This window comes from Colius striatus, chromosome 5 (assembly GCF_028858725.1).
Source record: "Colius striatus isolate bColStr4 chromosome 5, bColStr4.1.hap1, whole genome shotgun sequence".
Lineage (NCBI taxonomy): Eukaryota > Metazoa > Chordata > Aves > Coliiformes > Coliidae > Colius > Colius striatus.
In genome coordinates, this window is record NC_084763.1 from 57,399,183 (window position 1) to 57,426,836 (window position 27,654).

General features: G+C 49.9%; 1 protein-coding gene across 5 annotated transcripts in view; it reads right to left on the reverse strand.

The window, feature by feature from the left end:
* The window catches only part of ALS2CL (ALS2 C-terminal like), a 44,088-nt gene that overhangs the window by 1,795 nt on the left and 14,639 nt on the right, over positions 1–27,654 (reverse strand). For 3 of the 5 annotated variants that reach the window (XM_061997451.1, XM_061997450.1, XM_061997447.1), the window contains exons 2-25: positions 23,523–23,631; positions 22,499–22,691; positions 20,704–20,769; positions 19,807–19,972; positions 19,304–19,432; positions 18,898–19,017; positions 17,513–17,589; positions 17,066–17,132; positions 16,155–16,351; positions 12,994–13,059; positions 12,003–12,101; positions 11,238–11,396; positions 10,859–10,970; positions 9,172–9,249; positions 7,610–7,737; positions 6,739–6,912; positions 6,008–6,098; positions 4,983–5,140; positions 3,288–3,356; positions 2,207–2,380; positions 1,747–1,789; positions 1,457–1,518; positions 312–461; positions 86–182 (exon numbers count right to left, since the gene is read on the reverse strand). In XM_061997451.1, the coding sequence (XP_061853435.1) occupies positions 86–182; positions 312–461; positions 1,457–1,518; positions 1,747–1,789; positions 2,207–2,380; positions 3,288–3,356; positions 4,983–5,140; positions 6,008–6,098; positions 6,739–6,912; positions 7,610–7,737; positions 9,172–9,249; positions 10,859–10,970; positions 11,238–11,396; positions 12,003–12,101; positions 12,994–13,059; positions 16,155–16,351; positions 17,066–17,132; positions 17,513–17,589; positions 18,898–19,017; positions 19,304–19,432; positions 19,807–19,972; positions 20,704–20,769; positions 22,499–22,691; positions 23,523–23,628 (2,781 nt within the window). In that variant the 5' untranslated portion in view covers positions 23,629–23,631. Of the gene's footprint in view, positions 1–85; positions 183–311; positions 462–1,456; positions 1,519–1,746; positions 1,790–2,206; positions 2,381–3,287; positions 3,357–4,982; positions 5,141–6,007; positions 6,099–6,738; positions 6,913–7,609; positions 7,738–9,171; positions 9,250–10,858; positions 10,971–11,237; positions 11,397–12,002; positions 12,102–12,993; positions 13,060–16,154; positions 16,352–17,065; positions 17,133–17,512; positions 17,590–18,897; positions 19,018–19,303; positions 19,433–19,806; positions 19,973–20,703; positions 20,770–22,498; positions 22,692–23,522; positions 23,632–24,043; positions 24,121–27,654 lie in introns of those variants that run through there. The other 2 variants (XM_061997448.1, XM_061997452.1) reach the window with 2 other exon arrangements.

Here is a 27,654-nt window from a genome sequence, read left to right on the forward strand (position 1 = left end):
GCCCTCCAAAGGTAACTGAGCCCATCTGTATCTGTCCTGTCTACCCTGCAGCTTGCAGCCACCACTGTTGAAAGCACCTCCTTACCTCCAGTGCTGTTAACAGAAAGTCATACAGTCCTCCTTGATTCGTGGGGTCCATCAAGTCTCTGATCAGGTGGATTTCAGCCCCCAGGTGCTGTATTCTAGGCAAAAAGAATGAAAAAGGTCAAAACTAGAAGAAATCTTTCTCCTCCTGTGCCAGTGGAACTTTCAGTGCTCCAGCTCTTGTCTCCCACAACAGCAGGACTGGGAAATGAAAAGCTGCCACTTACTTTGCTCTGGATACAACATACATCAGGAGGGGCAACAGGTCATCCATGGGGAGCTTGTAGTCCTTCTCTAGCACCCGGGACACTGTGCTCTCTATCTCCTCATATGTCTTCTGGAGGATCACCAGCTTTTCCCTGGGATCCACTGTGGTGCTGTCAGTATGAAAACAGCCATGTCAAAGATGTTCCCACTCCACAGCTGAAGAGATAAAGCAGCACAACTAAAAAAGAACCCATTAAATCAGCCAGCCATGCTACAGAAAGAAAGCCCATCAAGTCTTCTGAAATGGCTGCACCACAAAGAGGTCAACAAGGTTGTGGCTTGAGGCATCACCAGGGTGTAACATCACCTAGGTGGACCTTGGGTCTTCTTCCCTGCTCACCCTACTCTCAGGCTTTCATTTGAGACAGGACTAACCTCCAATGAAAGCTGAAGAGCAGAGGATGAATCCCTCTGGCAGTTCTATCAAGGGACTAATGCAGTTGTCACACCTGTAAGGTTGGGTTGCCTGCCTCTGATGTCCTGCAAAGGTACACACAGCCTGTGCTGCCTTCCCCAGAAGAAAAGTCACCTTGGCTTTCACAGGGAGGCTCTCACCAGGAGTACTGGACTGAGGGATCTGAGAGCTCCTGTCTGACAGACCTCACAACATCTCCCTGCTCCCCTTTAACTCCCTTTCCACTCCTTGCTGCAGCACCACCCCCTCAGGCTGGACTTCAGGCCAATAAATCAAGCTGAGCTTCCTAAACCGAGCTGTGCTTTGCCACATTAACCTCTTGGGCTGCCACACTGGATGGAGAACCTTCCTCTGACTCAACTGTGTTCAAAGCAATGGGCTCTGCCATGATCTGACAGACACAGGCCCAGTTTGCTATGGACACTGACATGAGCAAAGTCCATTTCACCCAAGTCAATTTGGTGCAGTAATGTCTCTGCAAAAGCTGAGCTATGAGCCAGGGGGAGGTTGCATTTCAACACAGCAATTACCTTTCCTAGTAAACAAAAACAACATCTCAAACCACTTCTCTTTGAGCAGCCTTGCAGCCTGACCCAGAAATGCTTTAGCAAACAGCTGTAAATCGATGGCATTTGCTCAGACAACACCGAGTCCCCAGTTGCAACTCAGAGGTGATGGACACTGACTTACATCAGCTTCTGCAAACACTCTGTGGCAGACAGGAAACACTTGTCTTTGATAAGGGACCGCCTCTGAAAGGGAGACAAAGAGTTGTGCCTCTGTAAGACCATCCACATGGCTCCTCAGCCCTGGACCCAAAGTAATCCCAGAACCTCATGGGCTGGAAGGGACCTTGAAAGCTCCTCCAGTGCAACCCCCCTACCACAGCAGGAGCACCTCAAGTAGGGCACACAGGAGCATGTAGTCCCAGTAGCATGTCCCTAACAGCCCAAAGCTGGCTCTTAAGAGTTAGTTCTTACCTGGTTGGTTGTCAGGGTGAGATCTTTCAGAGGCCAGAGGTGTCTGAAAGGAGATTACAGAGAGAAGGTTTAGAAAGTAGATGGCTACATCTTTACTCTAAGTCAGCTTTGACTAGTTGTGCCCTGTCATTCCAGTTGATGCTGAAGTCTTGGAGGTGCATGAGGTTGTTTGCTCCCCTCATCACACTGCTACAGGAGGAACTGACAGCTCAGGCTCATTAACCTGAGTGTAGGGTTCATCTTATCCATAGATGCTCCTGTAACAACAGTTTTGGCACTTTCAGTTCCTCTCTCAGAGTCTGGACTGAATCAAATCTGGCAGCCTAGGAAAAGCTTCAGTGCCACAACCAGGAATAGGCTACATGTCCCTTCCTCCTGTGCCATCAGACCTTTCCCTGGCTGCATCCTTCCCAGCTGGCATCACAGGGCTGCACCCTGGCAATCAAAACCTGGCACTTACTTCTGCACATCCAGGAACTCCAGCAGCTTGATGTCAGGAAACAGACTTAAATCCACGATCCCTTGGCAGTAGAGGTCATCTTCTCTTTCATGGTAAAGCATGTAGAGCATGAAAAGCTCGGGGTAGAAGCAGGGCAAGATCAGTGGCAGGACCACACTGCATGCCTTCTGGTCACTGTGGCAGGGGAGAGCAAAGCAGAGTCCTACAGTGAGGAGCTGTAACCTTCATCTTATTAAGAACCACACAGCAGACAATGGAAGAAGCAGCTTCTGAGACTGCAAGGTGTTCTTGCTCAGCCCTCAGTCAGGGTCACAGCTGGACAGTAGTGAGCTCTACAACACTCTCCTGCATGTACCCACAAGCTGAAGGAGCACCTTATGCTGTAGCACAGGCCAGGGCACTGTTTCTCCAGCACCAAAGACCTATTCTCCACTTGTTATTTCTTAAGGGGCAAAGACCAAACAAATTCAGACAAAGCCCTTGTCCAGCTGCTCACCATTCCACTGAGCCCTTGGAGTCATTCAGCTCCCCTGGGGACAGCTGCAGCTCACAGCAAAGAGAAATCCAGACCAAAAGGGGCCAGCTGAACAAAGATGCTTCACCCCACCCTCAAACCCCCTAAACCTGCATCTCCCACAACTATACCTACCTTCTTGTTCTAGGAAGATCATGTTTTGTACCTCCTCTGGCACAATTCTCACCCTGTACTCCCCATTTCCACAGCTGCCTTCCTGCCAGTGCTGCTGTGGAAGTCACCATCCCCACAATGGACAAGCTCCTGTCACTAATGCAAAGCCCATGGTGGTGCTGGGACTGGCTCACACAGCAGCTGCTGTGGGAAACCTCGTAAGGCTGTTGTGTAGCACCCACCCTCCAACCCACCCTTCTGCTCTGCTGCAGAACACGACCACGAGTTGCTCTCGTGCTTCAAGCAGAAGTACTGAGAGCTTTGCACTCAGGGAGAAGTGTGAGCAGCTCCACCTGACTCAGATGGGCAGAACACCACCAGTCCAGCACTTGATGTGTTTTGGAAGACACTTCATACACCCAAGCAGCTTCAGCAACCGGTGCTGACACGTACCTTGTGTCTTCATCCACACACTTTGGGGGCAGTTGGCCTTTCTGTTCCAGGGCCAGGTGGAGCAAACCCCTGCAAGAGGAGCAGAACCAAGATTTAGTTCCCTCCTTCCTTCATTTCTTAAGGGTAATTTGTGATCCACAAGTGAGGAGCTTGCAGTGTGGTGCTAGGAAAGCTCTCTGTAACCCTTGCAGTGTCTTTGCACTATTTGAGGGCTTTCTCCAATATCAGCAGAAGCCTCCAGGAATGAGGGAACGTCTCAAAAACCACCCAGAGCTTCTGAAGTGCCAGGTGGTCACTCTGGAGATCTTAGCTGTGCTCTGCATTGAGCACCACCTCCTTGCATTCCCACTCAATAGGTTTCAGGCCCTGCCTTACCAGCCAGTTCTCTGATCCATCTGTGAACATGAGAGGATGCTCCTACTCTGAAAAAGTCACTTGAGTTTATCTTGATAGTTCAAAACCAAAACTCCATCATCTTAGAATGGGGAGGAAAGAGAAGTTGTCCTCTTTTTTTTGGTGTAAAAGCATCAGCCTAAGAAACTCAGCACAGCAAGATGTGTCTCCCTCCCCACACCTCATCTGGAAGGGCTTGAGAGATAAAGCAAGCTTCCCAAAGCATGCACTGAGCTCAGAAGTAGCTTCACGGGAACCAGCCCTCATGTTGCCAGCCCTGTGGTGTTGTTCATGAGCATTTGGAAAAGATCTTTAAAGTCATGGAGTCCCAGCCCTCCCCTCGCCCTGCCACAACCACCACTAACCCATGGCCCTCAGCACCTCAGCTCTGTGTCTTTTAAATAGCTCCAGGGCTGGGGACTCCCTCACCAACCTGGGCAGCCTGGGACAGGGGCTGACAACCCTCTGAGTGAAGAACTTCTTCCTCAGCTCCAAGCTCAAACGACTGTGGCACAGAATCAAATGTGACCTGCTCCCATCAGCTGTGCTGCTGTTCTCAAACAGCTCCAGGACAGACAATCCCTCATCATAAAGCTGGCAGCCTTCCTCAGGCACAACAGAGCTTTTATCCAACCTCTCCTTTCCAAGGCAACAGCACCCTGAGTGCAGCTGGAGGCAGATCCCCACCTCTGCCTCCTCTGACGTTTCTTTTATCTTCTCCTAAGAGACAGTCAAACAGCAACAGGACCCCAACCACACCTTTGATCCAGTCCCTAATTACCCATGGGCACAAACACACAACTGCACAAGCTCATTTTGGAGTCACTACCCACACCAGCCAAGCCTCCCTGCCGTGCTTACACTGCATGTCCCCAGCTCCTGCTGAGCTGAGGCACATGAAGCAGAAGCTGTTTTCCACTCAAACGTGGCTACTGGCCACCACTGCTGTGTGCTCTGACATGCTTCCATGCCTCCTCTCCTTACTGAGGCTTCTTGCTTGTATTTGTGCTTGTCTAAACAAGGTCTCACTGTGGGCAACAGCTCCCTGGGCTGCCACAAGTCAGTGAGATTCAGCCACGCTACAGCCCTTGAGTCATATGGGCAACGGGCATAACAAAGGTTTTCTAGGTCCAGCTGACATCAGTTATTGCTTTGTCTAGCACCACTCTGAAGCAACTGTTCCAAGATATATGCTGTGGACCAAAGCAGCCCTGGCACCTGAAAGAGAAATGATCCCAGTGCCCTGCTCCAGCAGCCCTCCATGCCCACAGCCACGGGAAGGGCTCAGCCTGTTTGACTTACTGGTAAAACTCCCATATTTTCTTTGCATAGTACTTGACCTCCTCTTGTGCCATAGTCAGCAAGTGTCTGTTGGCCCCAATCCCAGAATATGTTGCCTGAAAAGCTATCATCAAGGCCTTCAGCAGCTTTCCCAGTGGGTGCAGGGAAGACTTCAATGCCTGCATGATAGAAGGGAGAGCACGTTTCACAAGTCAGCCCTTGCCCTTAGTAGAGAAGAACACCAAGAGGCCACCCAACCTTCTCCTGTCAGCAAAGCAGTGCAAGCCTAGAGCTAATCAACTAGCATTCTGGTCCATTGTAGCTGCCACAAGCCCACTCTTCCTCCCATCATCAGACAGGAATGTGCTTAGCAGAACTGCTGTTCTGATGAGATCTGCTGTGATATGAGAGAGACCAAAGGGGGCTTGAGGGAAGGGCTGTGGTGGAGTGAAAAGCGACCACTGAGAGTGCACAGAAGGTTGTGAATCCTTTCACACAACCACAGAATCACAGGGGCTGGAAGGGAGCTGCAAAGCTCACCCAGTGCAACCCCCTGCCAGAGCAGCAGCACCCAGAGCAGGGCACACAGGGACTCATCCAGCTGGGTTGGGATGTCTCCAGAGAAGGAGCCTCCACAGCCCATCTGGGCAGCCCCTGCCAGGGCTCCCTCACCTCAACAGGGAAGAAGCTTGTCCTTGTGTTGCTTTGGAACTTCTGTTCCAGCTTGTCCCCATTGTCCCTTGTCCTATCCTTGGGCATCACTGAGCACACCCTGGCTCCAGCCTCCTCACACCCACCCTCTCCAGCAGCTGGTTATTCCCTTTATCATCCCTTTAGCTTTATCCCTTTAGCTTTACCATCACTCCCTGGCCTGCACAGCTGTACACAACATGAGTGTCCAAAAAGCACCGAGGATAACCCTCTCCTTCACACATAATTCAGAGCAGACTCTTGAAGCCACTGGCAATGTTTTATGTGCTAACAGGCCACCAGCTGTGACTTGTGGCTGGTGGGCAGACAAGGAGCATTATGGTTTCAAGCTTTACCTTCTCTAAATAACTCTGCAGTGACTCCAGCCCCTGGTGCTGGAGAAGCTCAAGAATATCCTCTGCCTTCCAGGATACATCCTCAGTCCCCCTGGAAAGATAACAGTTAAGGAAGGAAAACCACTGGGATAAATACAAGTTGGTGTTGCAGGTGGATTCAGAGGGGGCAATAAGATGCTTTTTTCTCTACCCTTTTCAAAGGAATGGCTCCACTGGCTTACACCACCTGCAGTTACCTAAATTTATGTCCATCTCCCCTTACAACCAGCCTGGGTATGCTTGTCTGATCTGGTTTGGATATTATCTTAAGGGGAGATGAGTTTGCTCTCCATCAGGTGATGATGGCAGCTAGGATTCCCTCAAATCCCAGAGATGACTGGGCCACATGTTTGTATTTAATCAAATGAATTCCATCCATATTTTCACTTACAAGGATCAGTCTCAACAGCACAACCTTAAATTCATGCTCAGAATTCACTGTCCTGTGTCAGCAGCAAGGAACAAGTGGGTAATGCTTGGGTTCATAACTTGAACACATGCCAGACCCTAATGCAAACCACTGTCTGTCTCCACACAAGTCACAGAGTCACAGGATCTCAAGGGCTGGGAGGGAGCTGCAAAGCTCACCCAGTGCAAACCCCCTGCCAGAGCAGCACCACCTAGAGCAGGGCACACAGGGACTCATCCAGGTGGGCTTCCTCTGTTGCCATGAGGGGATGTAACAGTGGTACCTTTGGCAGAAGAGGTACTCCTGAGATCTCCTCAGCTCCTTGCTTGTTTGTACATGGAACCCCGTGAAGGACTCCTCTGTTTCCTCTTTGCAGCCAGAATGGATGAACTCCAGGAACTGGTCATAGATTCCCTTCCATCTCTTCTCCACTGGGAACTCCTCGAGGCCCAGCTGACTGCAAAACATCACATAGCATTAGGCTTGTCTGCATCCCTCCTCAAATCATAGAATCGTGGGATCATTCTGGTTGGAAAAGACTTTGAAGCTCCTGCAGTCCCAGCCCTCCCCTCACCCTGCCACAGCCACCACTGGCCCACAGCTCCAGGGCTTTGGGATCCCTCCAGGGCTGGGCACTCCCCCACCTCTTTCAGGGTTCATCCCAGAGGATATGAGTCTGTATCAAGGGATGTGGCCTTATAGCTTCAGCTCAGTTATTCCTGCCCTGCACTCACACCACTGCCTGTCAAAGCAGCATCAGTGCCCCGTGAAGCAATCCCAGCCTGGCAGTATATTCATGTAGCAGCAGAGAGGAGCAGGAGAGAAGCAAGCAATGCATTTCAGCAGCACACCTTTGCCTGGTACAGCTTCAGGCCTGGCTGTGTGAATGCACATGCAACAAATCACTGAGCAGGTTATGCCTCCAGTCTGAGGATGAGAATACCTCTGGGTGCATGGGGGCAGGACGGGAGTAGAGCACCTGGCTCCTGCTTCCTACGTGACATTCAAGACTAAATGACAAACTGTGCTCCCTTTGCTTTTCTTGCATATAATCTAGATCAAGGGCTGCCCTGATCTCTGCAGGGTTTGTTCCAGTACTGCTCTAGGTAGAGTCCCAGCACAAGCCATGGCCCAAGAAGGCAGCTGTTGCTCACGCTTTGGTTATCCTGTCATCCAGCTGCTCGTTGGACGTGTTCAGGATGCCATGTGTCTGAAGGCCTTGGCCTGATTTGTTAGTAAAGGTTCCTTCCAGAATGAAGCCATTGGCAAAGGACAGCTTTCCCTGCAACAGAGAAATAAAGGGTTATTCTGCCAAGATCTCATTAGTGAGAGGAAACAAGCTGGACCAAGATCTCAGCATTCTCTTTCCAACAGAGCCAGCTCCTGAAACAGCAACTGAGGACATCTTCCAGCACAGAGCTGCACACCTTCAGCATCCAAAGCAGGAGACTCAGGAAGGTCACAGTCACCAGAGAAAACATGTCCCTGCTTTTGGATGACACACATAGGATGATAAAAGGGAGAGATTGCCACAAGCATAGAGTAAACCAGTTGCATTATACACAACATCTTCTTTTGGTGATGGATTTTTCTGGCTTCAATCTGCCAACAGTTGTTTCTAACCTGGAACAAACAGATGAAGCTTCAATTTCTCCTCTGTTTTCCCTCTCCCTGTTGGAAACCACATGGAAGTTTGGCTTCCCAGCTAAAGGGAATCACAGGATATTCACCATAAATGCTTTCAGGATGTTTGCTGCTCCTGAGAAAAACCTCCAAGTCTCTGAGGCAAATACAGGAGACATGCAGTAGCTTGGCTCTGTTTGATTAAATCAAATCCAAAGCCAAACTATCATAACTAGTCTGGCTTTGAATATGGGCCTGAAGTCCTCATTGCTGATAGCAGGAGGCACTCCATCCCTAGGTAAAGAATGGATTCTTCCAGACTAACCACTAAAACTAAGCACTGATTTTGGAGCAAGCAGTATCTAAGCACTTTAATCACTCTCTTCAGAATCTACCCCTTTTCTTCTGGCTGAGGAAGATGATGACAAACCCTTCTTCCCATGACAGGGCTCATTTGCAGTCGTTACCAAGCATCTGTTTTGCCATCCACTCGGTGTGATACAACCACACACTGCCTGTGAGACTCATCATGGATTTGTGTGGGGAGGAGGAGGACCAGTTCTCCCTGCAGCAGGGCACTTTATGAACACTCTGACCAGATATTTCTGTTCAAGATCAACCACAGGACGCTGAACGTGTCTGTGCAGTGTCCAGATGGCAAAACACAGCCTCCAAAATCCCTCAGCTCTGTTAACATCTCGGGTACATGAGCACAGTGCTGATACTTTACATCATTTCCTGGGCTCCCAACCACTGCAAAGGCTAAAAGTATTTGTTCCAAGAACACAAAAGCACCCCAACTGCAGCTGCAAAGCCCCAAAGATCTCCCACAACCAACAAAAAACCCCAAACCCTCCATGGAAACAAAAACCAGTAGAAACTAAAACAACGCCCAGAGCCCCCAGCTCCTTGTAGCCCCTCAGCTGCAACCTTCCTTCTGATAACAGGGGAAGACATTAAAAACCAACCCAAAACCAAACCCCAGGGAAATGTGATTTGCCAGGGAACTGGAGGACGTGGAACTGGAGGTTCAGGAGCTTTGAAGATGAATCAATCAGCCCTTCTGCAAAGCAGGCAACTGTACAGAGCTCACCTTTCCAACAAAGGTCAGATCTTCTGTGAAGTTCCCTTCATAGACAGAGTCATCTTCCAGCAGCAGAATCCCAGAACCCTTCAGTGGAAAGCAACAGTAGTGAATTGATGACATAATCCATTCCTGCCTACTCAAACTCATCTAGAAACAATCACTGGCTTGGAATAGCTATGGCCTGCCCTTGCCAAGAACCTCTTTGGAAGTCCAGTACAGTATTGCAGTGCTGAAGAGGTGCTCTAGAGACAAGGCATCAGCATCACTGCACAGGGGAGAAGGACTGGGTAGTCAGGAGGCTGTGAACAACAGTGCTACCACATTCATTGCCCCAGAACAAGGAGCAAGAGGCAGGCTCCTGTTCTGAAAACAGTCACCAAGAATTGCTTCAAGGGTCCAAACTCATGGTCCTCCCAGTCCCATGACCCCTAGGTGACTGTAGCCCACTGTGTCATTCTTTGCAAGACAAGAGAACAGGGGAAGGAGCTGCTTTGCCTCCTGTCAGTGGGGCTTAAAAGAGCTTCTCATGTGAAAACAACTCATTCCATTTACCTCCCAACTCCCACAACCTCTTGCAGTAGCTTAGAGGATGAGCACCAAGATGCAGAACAGACACAGCATCATTTATACCAAGATCAGGGGTATCAGTGGTGGGGGGTGAGGAGATTCTCCTTTCTGAGGCTTAGCCCATGGTTTGGCCCCAAAGGTTTGTCCATACCCACACCAGCCAGAAGATGTGCTCACTTTTAGAGCTGTAACACATTTTCCACTGGAATGGTTTGGAAAGTGCCCCTTCTGGCAAAAATCAAAGGTTTCCAAGGGCAGCTTCTTGGCCATCCCAATTTTCCACTAGGAAAGCTGCAGCGACTGCTCCCCACCCGGAAGCTTTGGGAGGTGAAAGGAGCTTTGGGCAGCCCACAAGACAGCTTTGTTTTGCTTCCCTGCAGATGGAGGCTTTTATGGAAAGCCCTTCTGCCAAAGTTTCCGTGCTAACCATTTCCTCCTCTCGCCTGGTGAGTGGGGAAGGGGGGTTGTTTGTTGTTTTAAGCGTGTGTTTTGACTTCCAAGGCGGTTCTGGTGATGCCAATCCCTTTCCACGCCGACATCTCAAGCTTTCAATGGACTTGGGCAGCCAGCCTGTCCTAGCTAAACACACTGCAAATGACCTTAATGATCTCCAAGTGTAGTGTCATATGCAACTGCACAGCACTTGAATTCTGGTCTAGAATGATAACCTGATGGTCATGGAATCATAAGGGTTGGAAGGGAGCTTGAAAGATCATCCAGTCCAACCCCCCCTGCCACAGCAGGACCACCTCCAGTCAAACAGCCAGGTAAAGTGTCTTAGCACGAGCAAGGAGAAATGACAGTCTCACACCTAGTTCCTACCTGCATCTCAGGAAGATAAGAAACAAGATTGAATCTAGGCTGCCTCCTTCAGGAAAGTATTGTGGTAAAATATCATAGAATCACAGAATGGTGGGGGCTGGAAGGGACCTTTAGACATCATCCAGCACAACCCTCCTGAAGAAACAGGTCAACCTAGATCAGGGTGCATAGGAACACGTCCAGGCTTACATGTGCTTTCTTTCTGTTTTCCCTCAAAGGTTACAAAGAGAAATCTTAATTGTGCCCTTGGCAGAGAATTCCACGTCCCATTGATCTAGAAAACCCCCTGGAAATGGATACTCACCACCATTTTATCAGCATGAAATGTCCTCTGATAGCAGACACCCGACTGGGTTACTACAATGCCTTGTCCATGTTTGTGATCATCCAGCCACGTCCCTATGTATCTCTCCCCTCTGCAATGCAACAGAAAACCAGTTTATGGGCTTTCCCTGTTCCATTAGAGGGGGTTTGAGCCGACACAATGCCCTTTGCAGCACAAGTGATGGGTGTGCTGCACAAACTCAAGTCATATACAAATCTCCCCCCCAGGAGTTGAAGCCTTACAGCAGAGGTTGGACACACAACCCCTTCGTTCCCATTCATGAGGCTTTACACCCCTGCTAATAGAGGGACAAAACCATCAGGCAGCTCGAGCCAGCTCTGATCTACACCATCTTTACCTGTCTTTGTCTTCCCAGACTCCATATCCATTCTTCTTGTCATTTTCCCACTGTCCTGTGTATTTAAAGGAATGCTCAGCTGAGAGGTTCTCCAGGATCCCAAACCCCTGGCGCACGTTGTCTTTGAAGTACCCTTTGTAGACCGTATCGTTCCCATACCTGCAGGGAGACAGGCAGGCAGAGCTTAAGGCTCTGGGAGCTACTATTTAATCCTGATTTAAGACCACTTTACAGCTACTGTGGGAGCAGGAAGCCAGGAAAGTGAGTGGATTGGGCTCATCTGTGTGCTGGACATTCCAACTCTTTGACTGATAGCTCTGGAGCTGGTACTTGTTCTCTGTTAGGAACATCAATCTGCCAAGTTAGCCATTCCACAAATGGTTTCCAACATGATCTAAGGACAGAACTCTTAGGCTTGCAACTCTCCTGGGAGAGGCCACTCAACCTCTCACCAGCCAGCTTGCAGTGACCACTGGTTCACCCAGATGAGATGGAGCAGGAAGCCAGACCTGCCCTTCACCTTTCTGTGCTTGCCAACCACCCCTTCTCCTGTGCTCATCCCTGTCAAAACAGTCCCCTGCAGCTCTGGCCACACTGGCCAGCAAACCTTCACTGCTACAACATTGCTGCAGACCACACTGAGCTGGGTGAGAGCAGAGATCTGCATGAGGGCAGGCAGGCTCCTCAGAGCGCCCTGGAGATGGGCTGAGGGCAGTGGATGAGTCTCCTTTTTCCCCTCAATGTCCCTCTTTGGATTTTACTTACTCACAGATTCCATAGCCTCTCATCTTGCCCTCGTACCAGTGGCACTTGTAGCAGTCATACCGGTCCTCAGATCGGCGTGGGACAAGGCATATGCCAAACCTAGAAGGTGCATTTGGCAGAGGTCAGCGTGGCAAAAGGTGACTCAGCTGTCCTGGATGAAGCCTGAAAACGAAGGACTTCCCAGATTCCCAAGCTGATTTACATGGCTGGGGTGAGCTTTGCTTTGGACAGCCTTTCCAGACATCAGGAGACTTTGTAGAATCACAGAGTGGTGGGGGTTGGAAGGGACCTTTAGAGATCATCCAGACCAACCTCCCTACAAAAGCAGGTTCACATAGACTTGCTCCAAGGAAAAGCTCATCTCTCTGTGCACTGCACTCACAGCTTCTCAATGCTGCTTCTGCAGAGCTGCTTTCAGTGGTGTTGCTTGGTTTTCTCGTCTCTCCCTCTTCTCCAGTTTAGGAGCTGAGTTAGACCACCAAAGGAATTGCTTTGGTCCAAGCAAAATGTTTGTTTTAATCCCAACACAAAGTGTTTGAGACGTTTCTTTCCCCCCCCTGTTTTAAAACCAAAGCTCTGCTGGAACTCACGTAGGATTGAGGCATCTGAAAGTCTTGTTTGCACAGAAGCTTTAGAAAAACAAGGTCTGAATTGTCCTAGTGTGGTTTCTTTCCCCTGAAAACTCCCCAGGGAAGAGAGGCTTTAAAGATTTCTATGAATCATTTTTACCAAGTGCTTCACATGTCTTGAACACACACAGGTTGAGAGATCTGGGGTTAAATTCATTCAGCTGTCTCTGGTCATCTGCACACACTCCTTATCCACTTGTCCTCGGTTACAATCAAGCTTAAGCCAGGTGTCTAAACTAGGTCAGAGGGGCTGTGACAGCAAATAGAGCCCCTCTGAGGGACACCAGCATCCCTGTACCTCTGGGAGGAAGCGTTTCTCAGCTTATTTTAAAGCAAGAAGGAGCCTGTATTTCCAGGCTTACCCGTGCTCCAAGCCTTCCTTGAAATCTCCGACGTGGTTGCGTCCATCTCGCCACTTCAGCGTCCCCCTGCAACCCAAAACAGGCATTACAGGAGAGACAGGAGCAGCAACACTCCCAGCTGAAACAGAAAGGAGACGGGCACAACCTAGAGGTGGCTAACATCCAATCGTTTCATCAAGGAAAAGTGACACAGGAGTTCTCCAGGCACCTCTGGGGCCTCGGTGTGCACTGTAAGGATTGGATAGCACAGTGTTCTCATGCCCTGGAGTGAGCAGGATGGATCCTCTTCCAAGTTCCCCACTTTCCAAAGCACTCTGTGCTCCTGTGACCCTGCACGTGACCCTTCTGTAACTGCAGTGCAGCACGTGGTTAACCCAGCTGAGGTCCCAGCACATCCCTGTAGACAACATAATGACACCATGGTCCACAACTACATTGTGCCAGGCTCTGTGAAAACAAGAGACAAGCACTGGCCTCAAGGGATCACAACTTTCTATCTGCTTCGTGTGGGGGTTGTAGAAACGGTTACACAAGGTAACGGTGCCAAATGAGACTGGAACAGTCAAGGTGACGGTCAGATTCCAGCCCAGCTGCAAACACGTTTCCCTCTCTCCCAGTCTCTCACTCCACCCACTCCCTGCTTGAATTTTTGGACCATCCCAGGGTTCAACCAGCTCCCTGCACGTTCCCCAGTCAGAGACAACAGCAGATGGGGCAGTACCAAAGCCATGGGGCATCGGTCTGGCTTTCAGCAAAGCTGCTGCTTTAAACACCTACATTAAACAGGCTCTGTCTTCTTTTCTGGTGTCTTCAGGGAAGCAGACACATTCATTTTAAGTGGATTTAAAACACATCTCCTTTTGCTTTGCTAGATATGATTGCTAGCAAAGGAGAGCAAGCCAGACACAATGCCTGCTCCAGCCATGGGGTAGTTTAAGCTACCTCTCAGTCGAGTATCTCCTACCCCCGTGCCAGGTCATCAGAACAGTGAAGGACAGAGATGTTTTTGCTGAAGAGCCCTGATTCACACTGCTGCAGCTTCCTGCTCATGTGCTTTGTGATGCCAGTGCCTCCCTCATGGAGCCACAGAATCGTTTTGTTTGGAAAAGACCTTGGAGATCATTGAGTCCCAGCCCTGCCCTCACCCTGCCACAGCCACCACTGACCCTCAGCACCTCAGCCCCAGGGCTTTGGGGTCCCTCCAGGGCTGGGCACTGCCCCAGCTCCCTGGGCAGCCTGGCACAGGGGCTGACACCCCTCTCAGGGAAACAGTTCTGCCTCAGCTCCAACCTCAACCTCCCCTGCAGCAACTTGAGCCCATTTCCTCTTGTCCTCTAGAGAGGGAATATACTGACACTCCCCTTGCTACAACCTCCTTTCAGGTAGTTGTAGAGAGTGCTCATGTCTCCTCTCAGCCTCCTCTTCCCCAGGCTAAACAACCTCAGAGATGGAGAAGCTATCCAGGCCAGCTTTACTGCTCTGTAACCTTGCAGTAGTAGCAAGCCACATAGAAGGGCAATTTCAGGACTGGGAAAGAAATACTAGTACTTAGGCCATTAAAAGCCCAAGTATTAAAACCATCTGAAGTTACTTTGTTCTGCCAGAAATTTCCTGGGATGCCTCAGTCAAGTCACTTAATGCAAAGCAGCAGAGATGCTTCTCAATCTCATTTCTCCAGCCCTAAGGCAGGAGGAGACAGAGAGCAATGAGAGGTGCTTGTCCCTCCGTGAATGCACACAGTGGTTTGCAGATGTGTGTTGGGAGTGCAGGTGCTGGGTGAGCTGGGGGTGATGTAAAGGACTGGGGATGGTGTAAAGAATATTCTGTGATTCTGTGACTGCCTCAAGCACAGCTCTTCCCTGAATGCTTATTTAATGCTACTCTGAGGCACAACCTCTTCCACAGAAGAGTCACAGGTAAGCTCTTGATTTTGGATGTCCTCATTACTTTAAGGCCCTCTCAGACTTAGTCTGCACAAGCTTTTTGCTTCAAAAGCAGCTGCAAACAAACTGTGCAAGCCTCAGGAGGTGCAAAACTCCCACATCAGCCTGTTTTGGTGTCTGAGGAGGTTGGTCACATTTCAGTGTCTCTTCAGATAACCAGAGACCGTGCTCTCCCCCATGTCAAAGGGATTTTCATTGGCATCAGTTAACCTTTGATGTTTTCTACTTGCCTTTTGGCAGAGCTCACTCTTAAACTGCAGCTGGGTCTGGCGAACAGCTCTCGTGTTCCCAAGAAATGCATTTGAGCCTCCTTTGTGTTTCACTTAATTAATTCCTCTGATAACAGTTTGGCTGTTAAAATAGATCTTGACAGGATCAGACTTTCCTCTTGTTCACAAGCAAAAGCTGTCTTTGTTCTTTTCCTTTTGTCATGATGACAGTAAGACTTTGTGCCTTGGGCTGAGATCTTGAATATAAACATAAGCTCAAGCCCTAATTACAGGTGTGAGCCAATGCAGCACCTTGAATGTGATCATCATCATATTATTAGGGGCAGCCTCTACTGCATAAACCAGCATGGCTATCAAGACATCTACAGTCATGTCAAACATGTGTCAGGACTCATGCTTTGACTGAGCCCTGAAATGAAGCAAACGTGTCCCAGCTTCCTCCTGAACGTGGCCTCAATAGCAGATTTACTTCTGGAAACAAGTGAGGTGGGAAGCAGAGAGCTTAGCACACCCTGGGAGATCATCAGCCCACAGTCTGTGGCTCAGGCCCTCAGCACAGGGTGGATCAACCCACATCCACAGCCAGTCTGTGGTATCTCTCAGTCAGGCTGTGCTCAGGGATGGGCAGTGACAGGACAAGGGGCAACGGGCACAAGCTGCAACAGAAGAGGTTCCAAAGAGACACAAGGAAAAGCTTCTTCCCTGTTGAGGTGAGGGAGCCCTGGCAGGGGCTGCCCAGATGGGCTGTGGAGTCTCTGGAGACATCCCAACCCAGCTGGATGAGTCCCTGTGTGCCCTGCTCTAGGTGCTCCTGCTCTGGCAGGGGGCTGCACTGGGTGAGCTTTGCAGCTCCCTCCCATCCCTTGTGACCCTGTCATTCTGTGATCTCTGCCTCCAGCAGGGCATCCAGGCAGTGCTACACAAAGACAACAGAGCCATCCTTGCACGTTCTTGCTTAGGAAAGGGGCAAAAGAAGAATGCTGCTTACTTGCCATGTGGCTTCCCCCAGTGCCACTCGCCCTCGTAGGACGCGCTCTTGAACTTGCCCTCCAGCCTGAAGACGTAGGTGAAGAAGCGGCAGGATGGGGGCTGGGTGCCTTCCCCAGCCTTGCCCCACAAAGGGAAATCTCTCTTCCCATTCAGTGCCTGTCTGACAGCCTGGTTCAGCTTCCACTGCCAAACAGCCTGGGGACAGAGGAAGAGGAGTGCTGGATTAAGGAATGAAGCATAGTAGCTCCCAACAGGAGCTGCCGAGGGCAGATCGCTTCTAGCATCTGGATGTTCTTCATCTACCACCAGCTTAGTGGTTGGACTTGATGATCATAGTGGGGTTGGGGTGGAATGGTGGGGTTTGGAAGGGTCCTGCAGAGCTCATCCAGCCCAACCCCTGCCAAAGCAGGTTCCCCTGGCTCAGGGGGCACAGGAACGTGTCCAGGTGGGGTTGGACATGAGCAGGAGCCTCCACACCCTCTCTTCTCCAGGCTGAGCAGCCCCGAGTCCCACAGCCTTTCCCCACAAGAAAGATGTTCTTAAAGATCTGATCCAACCAAAGTGATCCTGTGATGATTCTACGAGCTGCCCAAGCCCCCTCTGTCCATCTAATCCAGGTGGCTGCACAGAGGGGAAGGGGAAAACAAATAACAAGCTTATTCTGCTTTAAATAATTAAAGGGAGGAAGAAAATCACAGAGTTCAAGCATTTAAGCAAGTACAGAGTCCACTGGTCTTTCTTCCAGCCAGGAAGGTAAAACCCTGATGCCTAAAGGGATCTCACCCTCCCCTCAGTAGGCAATGCTTTGCCTCCCCTGAAGCACTGCCAGCCCCTCTGTGCCATTCCCCTGCTCCATAACGTGGTGCACAGTATCTGAGGTGGCACAGAAACACTGTGCCCGCTGCTGACCTTCATCTGTGGGTCTTTGGCAGAGAGAAAGAACGTTTCCTCCGGGGTCACAATGCGGAGTCCGTGCCTGGGAAGCAAAAGACATCACAGAGGCTGTGAAAACCACATTCTCAGTCCAGCAGCAGTTCCTGCCTTCCCATTCCTCTTCAGAAGCTAATGGTGCTTTTGCAGACAGTTTCTCCTTCTCAAGAGGCACTCGACTAGTCAATCATCTATGTTCTCTAGGGCTGGAGCCAAAACCACTTTATTATTGACTGATACATCAGCAAAGGCAACCAACCAGCTGCTGTCATCCCATCTGAGAGGTGCCACACACAGCCCAAAGCCGATCCCACTGAGTGGAAAGGAGGTGGGACAAAGCTTGGAACGAGGGTCTCAGTTTCCCAGTGAAATCAAACATCTTCCCTTGTCTTTTTTTCTACCTCCAAGTGGAAATTGTTCACTTACAGGCCTGGAGCTGACTTCTCCTTGCAGTTTTCATCTACCCACACAAGCTTCAGATCAAAACTCTGAAAGCTGTTCCCCTGGAACAAGAAGGGAGAAGACATTGCTGTTATTGATGTCAACATCACACTCTGCTCCTGCTCTGTCAGCCCACTGAACAGCAGCACTGCCAAACCCTGCTCTTGTGACCCACACATCTGCCCCGTGCTACGGTGACACAACTTGGAGGTGAAAAACTGCAGGAGAAAGAAGAAAGTTCTTAGTTTAGCACTTTTAAGTGGTGTTCCATAATGCCATGGCTACAATGAGCAGTAACAGACTGTTGCCAGTCACAGCAGCAGATGAGACACTGTGGGCTGCAACCATTGACCCAACAGAGATTGCCCACACTGTAGATAAACTTGTGTGTGAGCTCCTTACCCTGTGCTCTCATTCTAGTCAATGGAGTCAAGCACCTGATTCAGCTCATCCTGACTTTTGGCATCTAAAACAGGTCAGATAAACCACACCCAGGCAGCACATGGTTCTCTCCCCTGACTATAAAGAGAGCCTGGGGGCACTTGCTCAGAGCAAGATCACCACAGTGCTAAGAGCTCCTGTGAAATCTGCAATGTCAAGCTGGGTGAGATGATCACCACTCTTCTTTCCTCAGGCCTAGACCCTGCAGCTTGAGTGGGACTGCCTGGTGTTTTCCAAACATGAGCCTTTGTGACGAGCAGTGAGAGGTATCAGCTCACAGGGCACTTGTGCTTGGGTACCTCAGGGGCTGGCACATGACTAAAGAGCAAGAGAGAATGTGCACATGAAAAGAGCCCTGCTAGATTACAGGTGCTGTACATCAGAGCAAGCCAAGCTGGGCTTAGTTAACATGCTTCAGAACAGCTTTGTACACATATTATTCATCTAGCTATCTGTGGCTGTAGACACTCACTGTGTGCCCCACGCCCAGGACCCAAATCCCTGAAACAGCCCCAAGAACACCTGCAACTTCTGCCTCCATGCCACCGACACAGTCAACCATGAAAGACAACACTTAGTCCTATGCACGAGTGCTTACAGCATCATATCTTTGACCCATCAGGCTCCCTTTGAACAAGTAAGGACAGAAACCAACAGATTCCTGTGCAGGCTTGGGCTTGGGTTACTAGGAAGGTGCCTGGGGTGGTTGGACAGGACACATTTACTGTGGAGATGCTTATGTGCATGTTCCTCTGTTCCTTCTTCATTAACCTTTCATTTGTTCTCCAGTGCACACCACAGGCTCTGAGACAGCGTTTTGCCAGCAGATAAGCTCTGCTGCCTTTTCAGCATTGAAGGAACCTGGGTTTTACTGCCATTTCTCTGCACTGCCCTTCCCTTCCCACCCCCCTGAAAGGCTGCAGACTCACCTGAATGAGCACAAGGACGTCATCAAAGAGCAAGATGCGGTCGGATCGATTGGTGCTGGCGGAGATGGGAAGGTTTTTGCTATCTTCCAGCAGCCTCCTCTCAGGTACACACAGCATGTCCTGCAGAGGGAACCACAGAGGTCAAGGCAAGAGGGCTAAAAGCACGAGGAAACAGCAGGATTTGGGAGAGGACATACATGTCAAGCCACAAGCTCCTGCAGAGGCCGTCTGACTCTCAGCTTCTAAAGCACCCAATAACCATCCTGTTTCTCCCAGGCTTCCACACTGCCCTGTTCTGTTGGCTTCAAACCAACCCTCAGATTCTTGATCCACGTGGAGTTTCCTCCACAGGTAAGTGGAAGCAGAAGAGCTCCCCATCCAGCCACTTTCTACAGCCACGACTCACCGTGAACTTGTAGCTCAAGGATTTCCATAAAGCCTTGGTGAAACAAGCTTCATCCAGGACTTGGCTGATGAAAGACTCCAGCTTCATATATTCCTTGATGGCACTGATAACAACATCCTTCTCAGAGCCCTGATAAAAGAAAGCAGGGCTTGAGCAACACTGGCACGTGGCTGTGCAAGACAGCTGCTCTCTGGGCTAGAAAAGCCTCAGTAGCTCTGAATCCAAAGGGTTCATGAGAGCTAAACCCTCCCGAATCTCTGACACCAGCAGAAGTGAGCAACCTTGGGCCAGTTACTTGACCCTTTGCAGCTTCTCTATATGACAAGTAGCTCTCACTATTGCTTTGAGACCCTCAGATGGGCTGTACTCCACTGGTGCTGGTTACTGCCACCCCAGCTGCCCACTGAAAACGCCGTTCCTTCCATCCTGCTTTGGGTTCCCTGACACCAACACAAGCCCTGCTAGCATAAAGCAGCCAAGGAACATCACATAAAGCTGCCTACCTCCTTGAGAACCTCTTTCAGCTTGGTCAGGAGCTGCACATACTGCTGGACATGATCTCGGATAGGTTTGTGAAGAATAGTGTATAAAGCCAGTGACATGGAGGTCTCAGGGGTGAAGTCTGTGAGGAGCTGCTTCAGCACTGTCTTATGGTGCTTCCAAGCTTCGCTGTAAGATGGTCAATAAAGACAAAGGTCCATTAATGAGCTTTTCTGCAAACTGCTACTCCTCTGCCTTCCAAACTTGATGCATTACCTCAGTCCCACAGAGGGTATGAAAGAGAAGGAGATAATATAATGCCAATACACGTGTTTGGACACAGAGGGATGAGGCAAACAAGAGCTGCATCCACCCCACCAACAGGAACTGCATCCCACAGGTACACAGACCAGAGCAGGACTGTGATGGTGGTTTGCACACCGTGGGGGTGGCTCAGCTGAAGTGTGGAGCTGCTCAGGTTTAGTGCTCACGCTTTCATCAGACTCTGGTGATAGTTAGGACAAGCAGTGGGAATTTCCTGCTACGTTCCCTCAGAATCCTTTACCCAAATCCCCTAATGTATGGGCTCCCACTCCTACTAAAGGAGCTGTCCATGGCTAGAAAGAGATGGAGAGAGATCTGCAGAGGAAACCTTTCAGCAGCCATGGTCTCAGAGGATGGCACAGGCTGCCCAGATGGGCTGTGGAGGCTCCTTCTCTGGAGACATCCCAACCCCAGCTGGATGAGTCCCTGTGTGCCCTGCTCTAGGTGCTGCTGCTCTGGCAGGGGGGGTTGCACTGGATGAGCTTTCCAGCACCCTCCCAACCCCTTAAGAGTCTGTGATTCAATGTCTTAGCCCAAACAACATCACCCTCTTCCCATTAGCCCCTGCAATGAGTGTTTGCTTTGAGCCCACTGACCTTTTGCTCTTGGTGGCGTGCTCGAAGCCGTGCACCACAGCGTAGTTTGCAAAAGTGACGAAATACCTGTTGGCAAGGACAAGAAACCCCACCACACCCAGACAAGCACAAGTCAGGTTAGAGCTGCATGTTAGCTACGAGGTTGAGGTGACAGAGAGAAGCAGCTCAATTGAAAACGTCACGTCAGGTCCACTTATCCAAGGGAGGCTGAGGGAGATGTGGCTCCTGTACCTCTCACCTTGGCTCACTCCCCTTTCATCCCCTTGCTTTTACTGCCCTGGTGACTTCTGCACCACCATCATCACAGGAAGCTTAAATCAGCCTGGCATTTGGCATGAGGAGAAGTAAAAACTTGCACACCTGTCCTGGAAAGCAAATCTACAAAAGCTGAGCTTGGGGTGGACGAAAGTCTTCTGGCTGGAGTATGGGGTGAGCATCACTGATGGTGAAGTCAAGGCTTCCCCTGCCAGTGCAGCTCATCTCACACTAGAGGGAGGTAGAGCCATATTTTGTCAGCAAATAACCCCCTTTCTTCCAGCAGAGCTTTCAGGCAAGTCACAGATAACATCCAGGCTAATTAGCATTGATTACATCTTCCAGGGACACGTATTTACTGCTGATTCTCAGATCCCCTGGAACAGCAGCTTTTGCTTCCCCTCATATCACTCCAATCAACATGAGACATTGGAGGATCAGGACTGCACAGAGTCGGCAGAGGTGGGTTGAAACCAGCTCTCTTCTTTGCATGATGCCCATCCAAAACAGGTTTGCATTTCAAAACGAGGGGAAATGAGACCTTAAGGTAAAACTCTTTGTGTCATCCGAAACCTCAGCACCTTGGCTTCTTTTTCTTCGGGTGCCTCTTAAAGGCAGAGCAGGTGTCATTTCCCTGGATCAGTTCCCAAATGAACACCACACACTGCTCCAAACCCCACAGGGGCAAAGCCTGTCACTTTCTGAAGTGATTCTGTCCAAGTGAAAACAAAACAAACAGTGGTCTGTCCTTCCATCCTTCCTTCCTTCCTTCCTCCTCCTCCTCCACGTGCACGAAACCCACCAAACCCAAGCCCAGATGAACAGCAACAGTGAAGGTGCCCATCTCCCATCCCTGTGTGGGTGCCCAACTGCACAGGCACCACAAGCCCACCTTGGCAAAGGCTTGGCCACGTTTATGGCTGATGTGAGGAAGGAAAGGTTGAATGTTGTCTGGTGTTTATGTCACTTTCAGATGTCCATAAAGCATTTCTCACGCTAGGAGGTGACCAGATAGGTTAACACAGGGTCCAGGGCTTTTGGTAAGCACTGTGTCTGTGTTACAGATGGGGAGCAGATGTCATTCATCACAGAAGCAGCGATGGGGCAGGATGGTTCTCACATCATGCTACATCCATCACTTGCCATCATATCCCCATCTAAAGGATAACAGCGTGCCACAAACAACAGAAACTGTGATATCTCCTCTCCTTGTCCCTATCAGCTCTTTAAACAGGCTTGTGCACACCTTTCTGTTCCTAATGACAGCAGAAGCCTCACCCTCTTAAATCACCCTGGCACGAATTCTAACCCCCATCCTCTTCCCATTTGTAACATGCATTTAAAAGCAACAGCCTACACCTGCAAGAGAAAGCTCTGTCTCTTGCAAACATACCCACAGCCACAACAAAAAGGCTCCCTGGAACAGTCTGCACTGACACCACATCCTCCAGCAACTGTGAGCACTGAATGCAATCATCAACCTACCAGTTGGTTGGTGAATTCAGTCCCTTATGCTACTCCAAATTGCTTCTGTACTTACTGGATGTAGAGGCTTAGAAACAAGTCTCCTTTCCAGACAGGGTAAATGTCCTGGATGCAGAATGACTCTGAGGTGCTGCATTTTTGCTTCAGTACCCTGTAATTTTCTTCTGTGAGGTTCCAGAGAGCTTGAAATCGATCATTCAGGAGCAGAAAGAGCTTGAAGTTCTCCTTCCCCTTCTGGTCACTTGGCTCTTTGAGGAAAAGAGAGGGGGAAAAGGCTATCAGGAAGCCTTGACTCCAAGAAACCCTGTGGACAACATTGCCTATACCTAATACTCTGGTAAAGCACATACATTCTTACAGGAAAACACTGCCATGGAGGAAGGAGATGATGATGATTTAGGGCTGTGTCTCTGAGTAATTGCACAAGCTTTCCATGCTAAGGCTTTGTCCTTCCCATTCTTGCAGGGTATGGAGTCAGAGCAGTCTGAAAAGCCCTGATAAGAGCACCAGAGGAAACTTTTCTGCCCCTGACCCAAAGGGTTGCTCCCAGTCTCCTCAGATGACAGACCAAAAAGGCAGTGCCATGAGAAGGAACCACCCTACAGGACTAATCCAGTTGCACCACTTTTGGCTTGTGAATATTTATATGTTTGTTATTTCAGTGGAGCTGCTCTGATTTACTGCCAGCTCAGAACCTGTACCCACAGGTTTTACCTTCAAAGACAGGCAGGACCATGGACCCAGAGCAGGGAGGCAGGATGGGGACAGTTTAGGGGTTGTGTATGTATGAGATGCATTTGGAAACAAGCCTCAGAGTGTGTGCACAGGCTGATATTAGCCACAATTTGGATTAACCTTGAAAAACAAGAGCAACCACAGACCTAGGTCTGAATGAAAGTCCACAGGCATCCTTAAGAGCTCGCTATCTGAAACGAAACATCTCCCCACACCACTTAACTCCAGCAAACCAGCCTTCAGCAAGTCCTCAGCCACGGAGTTTCAGATCCAAATGCCTCCATAGGTGTGCCAATGGCTCAAGGTTAGAACTACAGACCAAAAACTAGTCATCTGTGACCTACCTGCCTGGAGCAGAGGCTTGAGGATGAGGGCATCTATCCGTGCCAGGCATGCTGAGAAGGTTTCCTCTACCTGGAGCAGAGATGCAGTTGCTTCAGCCATGCACATGTCCTGGACACAACACAGAAGGCACACATAAACTCCATTGCAAGAGTATCTATCTGCCAAGGCTTCGCTGCTCATTGCAAACCAAACAGCCTTTCGTGCTCTTGGCAGCACACAGGGCTGTAACTGCTGTCCCCAAAAAGCATCTGGAAAGGTTGCAAGAGGAAAGAGAAACCCAAGAGCTCAACGTGAGCTGGTGCCACAGGAGACTACTGAGGCTACAGCCCCTTCTCCTGATGCCTTAAGTTGAAGATCTCCTCAGATGGGCCACAATTTCTCTTCCAAATGACTGAAAAGGCCCTGAATATCTCCATATATCCTAATACTGTTCAGTGCCAGATTTGTTCTCTCAGAAGAACATCCTTGAAGTACAAGGCAGCAAAGGATGAAGCAGAGCATCTCTTCCTGTATCTCTCACCTTTTTTCTGCCTGGCTGCCCCAGTCTGCACCTTTTGGCATCAAAAGCTGTCATCCAGAGCTTCAGAGCTGTGCCAGCCATGCTCAAACATCCAACCCTCCAGAGGAGCAGAGAGGTCTGGCTGGGTGTTGCTCCCTTCTGAGCAGCACGTTGCAACTGCTGTGTCACAACTGCTGCGTCAACAAGGGCAGCTTTGCCTGAAGTGGAAGTGGGCAGCACTTTACAAACCAAAAAGGCAGCAAACTCACGTGAGCAAACTCCAGGGGCTTCCTCATTCCCAAAAGCAATGGATCAGAGGAAGTTAATGCAGGCAGTTGATAGCACATCAAGAAGAGACTGCTCTGGAAAAAGCCCAGCTGGTGATGGTCCTACAGGCAGATGATGCTACTGACAGCAATACAAGTGTAGAACACTGAGATTCTTTCATCTTTTTGAAGCAAAACAGCAGCCTGGAGGGACCATGTATGGCCTGTCCACGTTTATCCTCAGCCTGGCTGTAGTGCAGGCTCAAAAGCTGCCTGCACAGCTGGAAGCAGAGGAGGACACGGCACTATGCTGCAAGATTTACGTTGCTGAAGTGGTGGTGGAGGCTTTGGTACAGTTTTGGCAGTGGCCAGGTATGGCCCAGCTTGCAGGTAGCAGTGCTGTTTTGGGAGGTGGGGAGAAACTGGCTTATGCAATAACCACTTGGCTATGTGGCTAGACCTAGTTTATTTGCTAATGGAGAGATAACCATTGTTTCCAGGATGAGCTGAAGCAAGGCTGTCTGCTTACTCCCAAGGCATCCATGAACTCTACCCCAATTGCTGCAAACAATAGGTGAGACTCATTCTCCTTGGGTAGAGATGTCAGCAAGTCACAGAATCTCAAGGGCTGGAAGGGAGCTGCAAAGCTCATCCAGTGCAACCCCCCTGCCAGAGCAGCACCAGCTAGAGCAGGGCACACAGGAGCTCATCCAGCTGGGTTTGGAACATCTCCAGAGAAGGAGACTCCACAGCCCATCTGGGCAGCCCTTTCCAGTGCTCCATCAAAGCCTGACCTTCCTTTTGTACTTCATGGGAAGAAATAAGTCAACCATCTCAGCATGGGCTGTAAAAAGGTGACCTGAGTGAGGTGACTGAATGAGGTGGGAATGCCTCATTTGTGAGCTTCACCCATGGGTGGATTCCTTGCTCAATAAGAGTCTGAGCTCCCTAAAGTCACTAAACTCTGCTTAGGAGCTCCCTTTCCCAGCCCTGCTGCAGCTTGGGCTGGAATGGTGCTGGTGAACAAGGGATGTTTTGCAGTTTGAATGGTGAGCTGGACTGGGTTTAAGTGGTTGGTTGGATCCAGACACGACTGACTGCACAGATGGATGACAAGGTTTAGTAACCACTGCCTCTGGAATTGCATTTGCCTGAAAAATGGGAAGCATTAAAAAACTTCCATAATCTCATTAGTCTGCAAGTTTTCATACATCAAGGTCTCCTTGACCATCAGGCTGTGGGGGGGTTTTTTGCAGGAACACTGGTGATTTGTCCCTGAGGAAAGCTCCAGGCATGCAAACAGCTCAAAAAAGCTACAGTCCAAACTCCTCCTGGCCCCTCCTAGGGAAGGCAACTGAGCCAAGAAACAAGCAAAACAACCCAGCAGCCAGCCAGCTCACCTCAGAGCACTAAGGAGACAGCACAGAGCTAAAAGGTGCCACCATTAATCCCCTGTCTTGCAGACTTCTGAGCATAAGCATCTTGCTTTATGAGCAAGTCCAAATGAGGCTGGATGTGTGACAGCACTTCATTCCCAAATGCTTCAGCAGACCAGCAACTAGTCAGTGGGGTCCCATCAGGCTGACTGAGCAACAGCCTGGGGGGGTCTGATGCATTTGTGTTTGTTAACTCTGCCTGTTTGGTGTGGTTTGGGGGGAAGGAAGCCCCCTGCCTTCCCTTCACGTGGTTCTGATGTGAGAGGGGGTGTCTCCACCTGGTCCCCACTTAATTCTGCAAGAAAATGTTTTTCTCCTGTGCCAGACAAAAAGAATGGATCCTACATGCCAAGCTCAGAGTGTCTTGCCCAAGCTCTTCTCAAACAACCAGAGGAGCCTCTCATCCATTACACACAGATGGCTTAATGCAAGCTGGATGGCTCAAACCAAGGGTGCAGAGACCCCAGAGAGCTGTGGGAGTCTGTGAGCAGGGGCAAGAAGCTGAGGAGCCTCCTCAGGGCTGAAGAGCACATGCACAACACCCCAGGAGCATCACTGCCCCACAGCATGTTATTTGGTTACTTCTGTAATGGTCACCTGGGAGAAGAACTATGTCTGTCCAAGGTGGACCTACTGATCTGGATGCAGCATCACCCATTCCAACCATCAGCTGGTCCCACACTCTGCCTCCTGCCCATTTGCAATCCTGGTTCACCTCAGGGTCTATTACCCATGAAGACTTGAGCTCAGACCTTAGGGGGGGATGACCCCAAAGCATCCCCCATAGTGCAGGATGTGGGGTTGAGAAAGCCCTGCAGTAGCCACAGCGTACAGGCACCCAGGCTCACCTCTGCATTTGGATCCTCTTGGCCATCACAACCAGACACAGTGCTTTGGTTTGGGTTTTGGTGGTGGGTTTGTCTTTTCAACAATCACATTCTCCCCCTCCATGGGAACATTTGTGGGCTACACCCAGCCTGGAAACCACAGTCAGGGATGATGTGCTGAATGGATGAGCAGCACCAGTCAGCTTTCAGAGCACCACAAAAGAAAGACCAAAGTTGCCACATCACATCACATCACCCAATTAGGTAAGGGTGAGTTTCAGGCACCATTTCCAGCCTTTCCCCATCAGCTCTGTGAGAACAGCATTTGCACTCTCATTCTAGCCCAGTCAGGCAAAGAAGATTTGCAGTTTGTCATCAGAGAACAAAACCAAGGCTGGGCAAAGGAAACAATGGGGATTGCCCAGGGGTGTGTGGACCTGTGTGAAGAACTGAATGCAAACTGCAGTGCTGTTGGGTGATGGGAGCACAAAGCAAGAACCTGGGGCTGTCACATGCTGTCTTCCTCCAGCTTGGGCACAGTTTCACACCACTCAGGGGGTTTGTAACGCTGTGTTTGCTCCAGGAAGGATGAAGCAAGCTTGAGCAGAGCCCCTCTGAAGGCTGATCACAAGGTTTTAGGTCTGCTTTAGGCAAGATGATGCACTCCTGGTGGCCAGAACTGAAGGAGATGCACCTCCAAGGAAAGGTCCACTAGTTGCATGTAGCATGATAGCATCTGGTTTCACATGCAAAATCAGAAAGTTTATGGCCTTTGAGGAGGGAAACTTCCCCTGGCAAAACAAACCAGCTTCAGGCTCCCATGAGGAATGAGCCCTCCCTAGGAGAACACCTTCCAAAGCATGAGATGCATCTATTTATTCTGAAGGGAAGGTACAAGAAAAGCCAACCAGCTCAGATCTGTAATTAGAGAAGAGACACCTTATAGTGTTTGTGTAGAAACTGGGGGAAACAAAGCACCTTGAGAAACAGCTTCTGCAGGAGGCAGCAGATCTCCATGGCTCATCACTTTCTTGCCTGTCCACTGAGCACAGCAATGAGGGCAGGAAAAAAGGGTGTTGCAGCAGCTAATACCAACTCAAGTG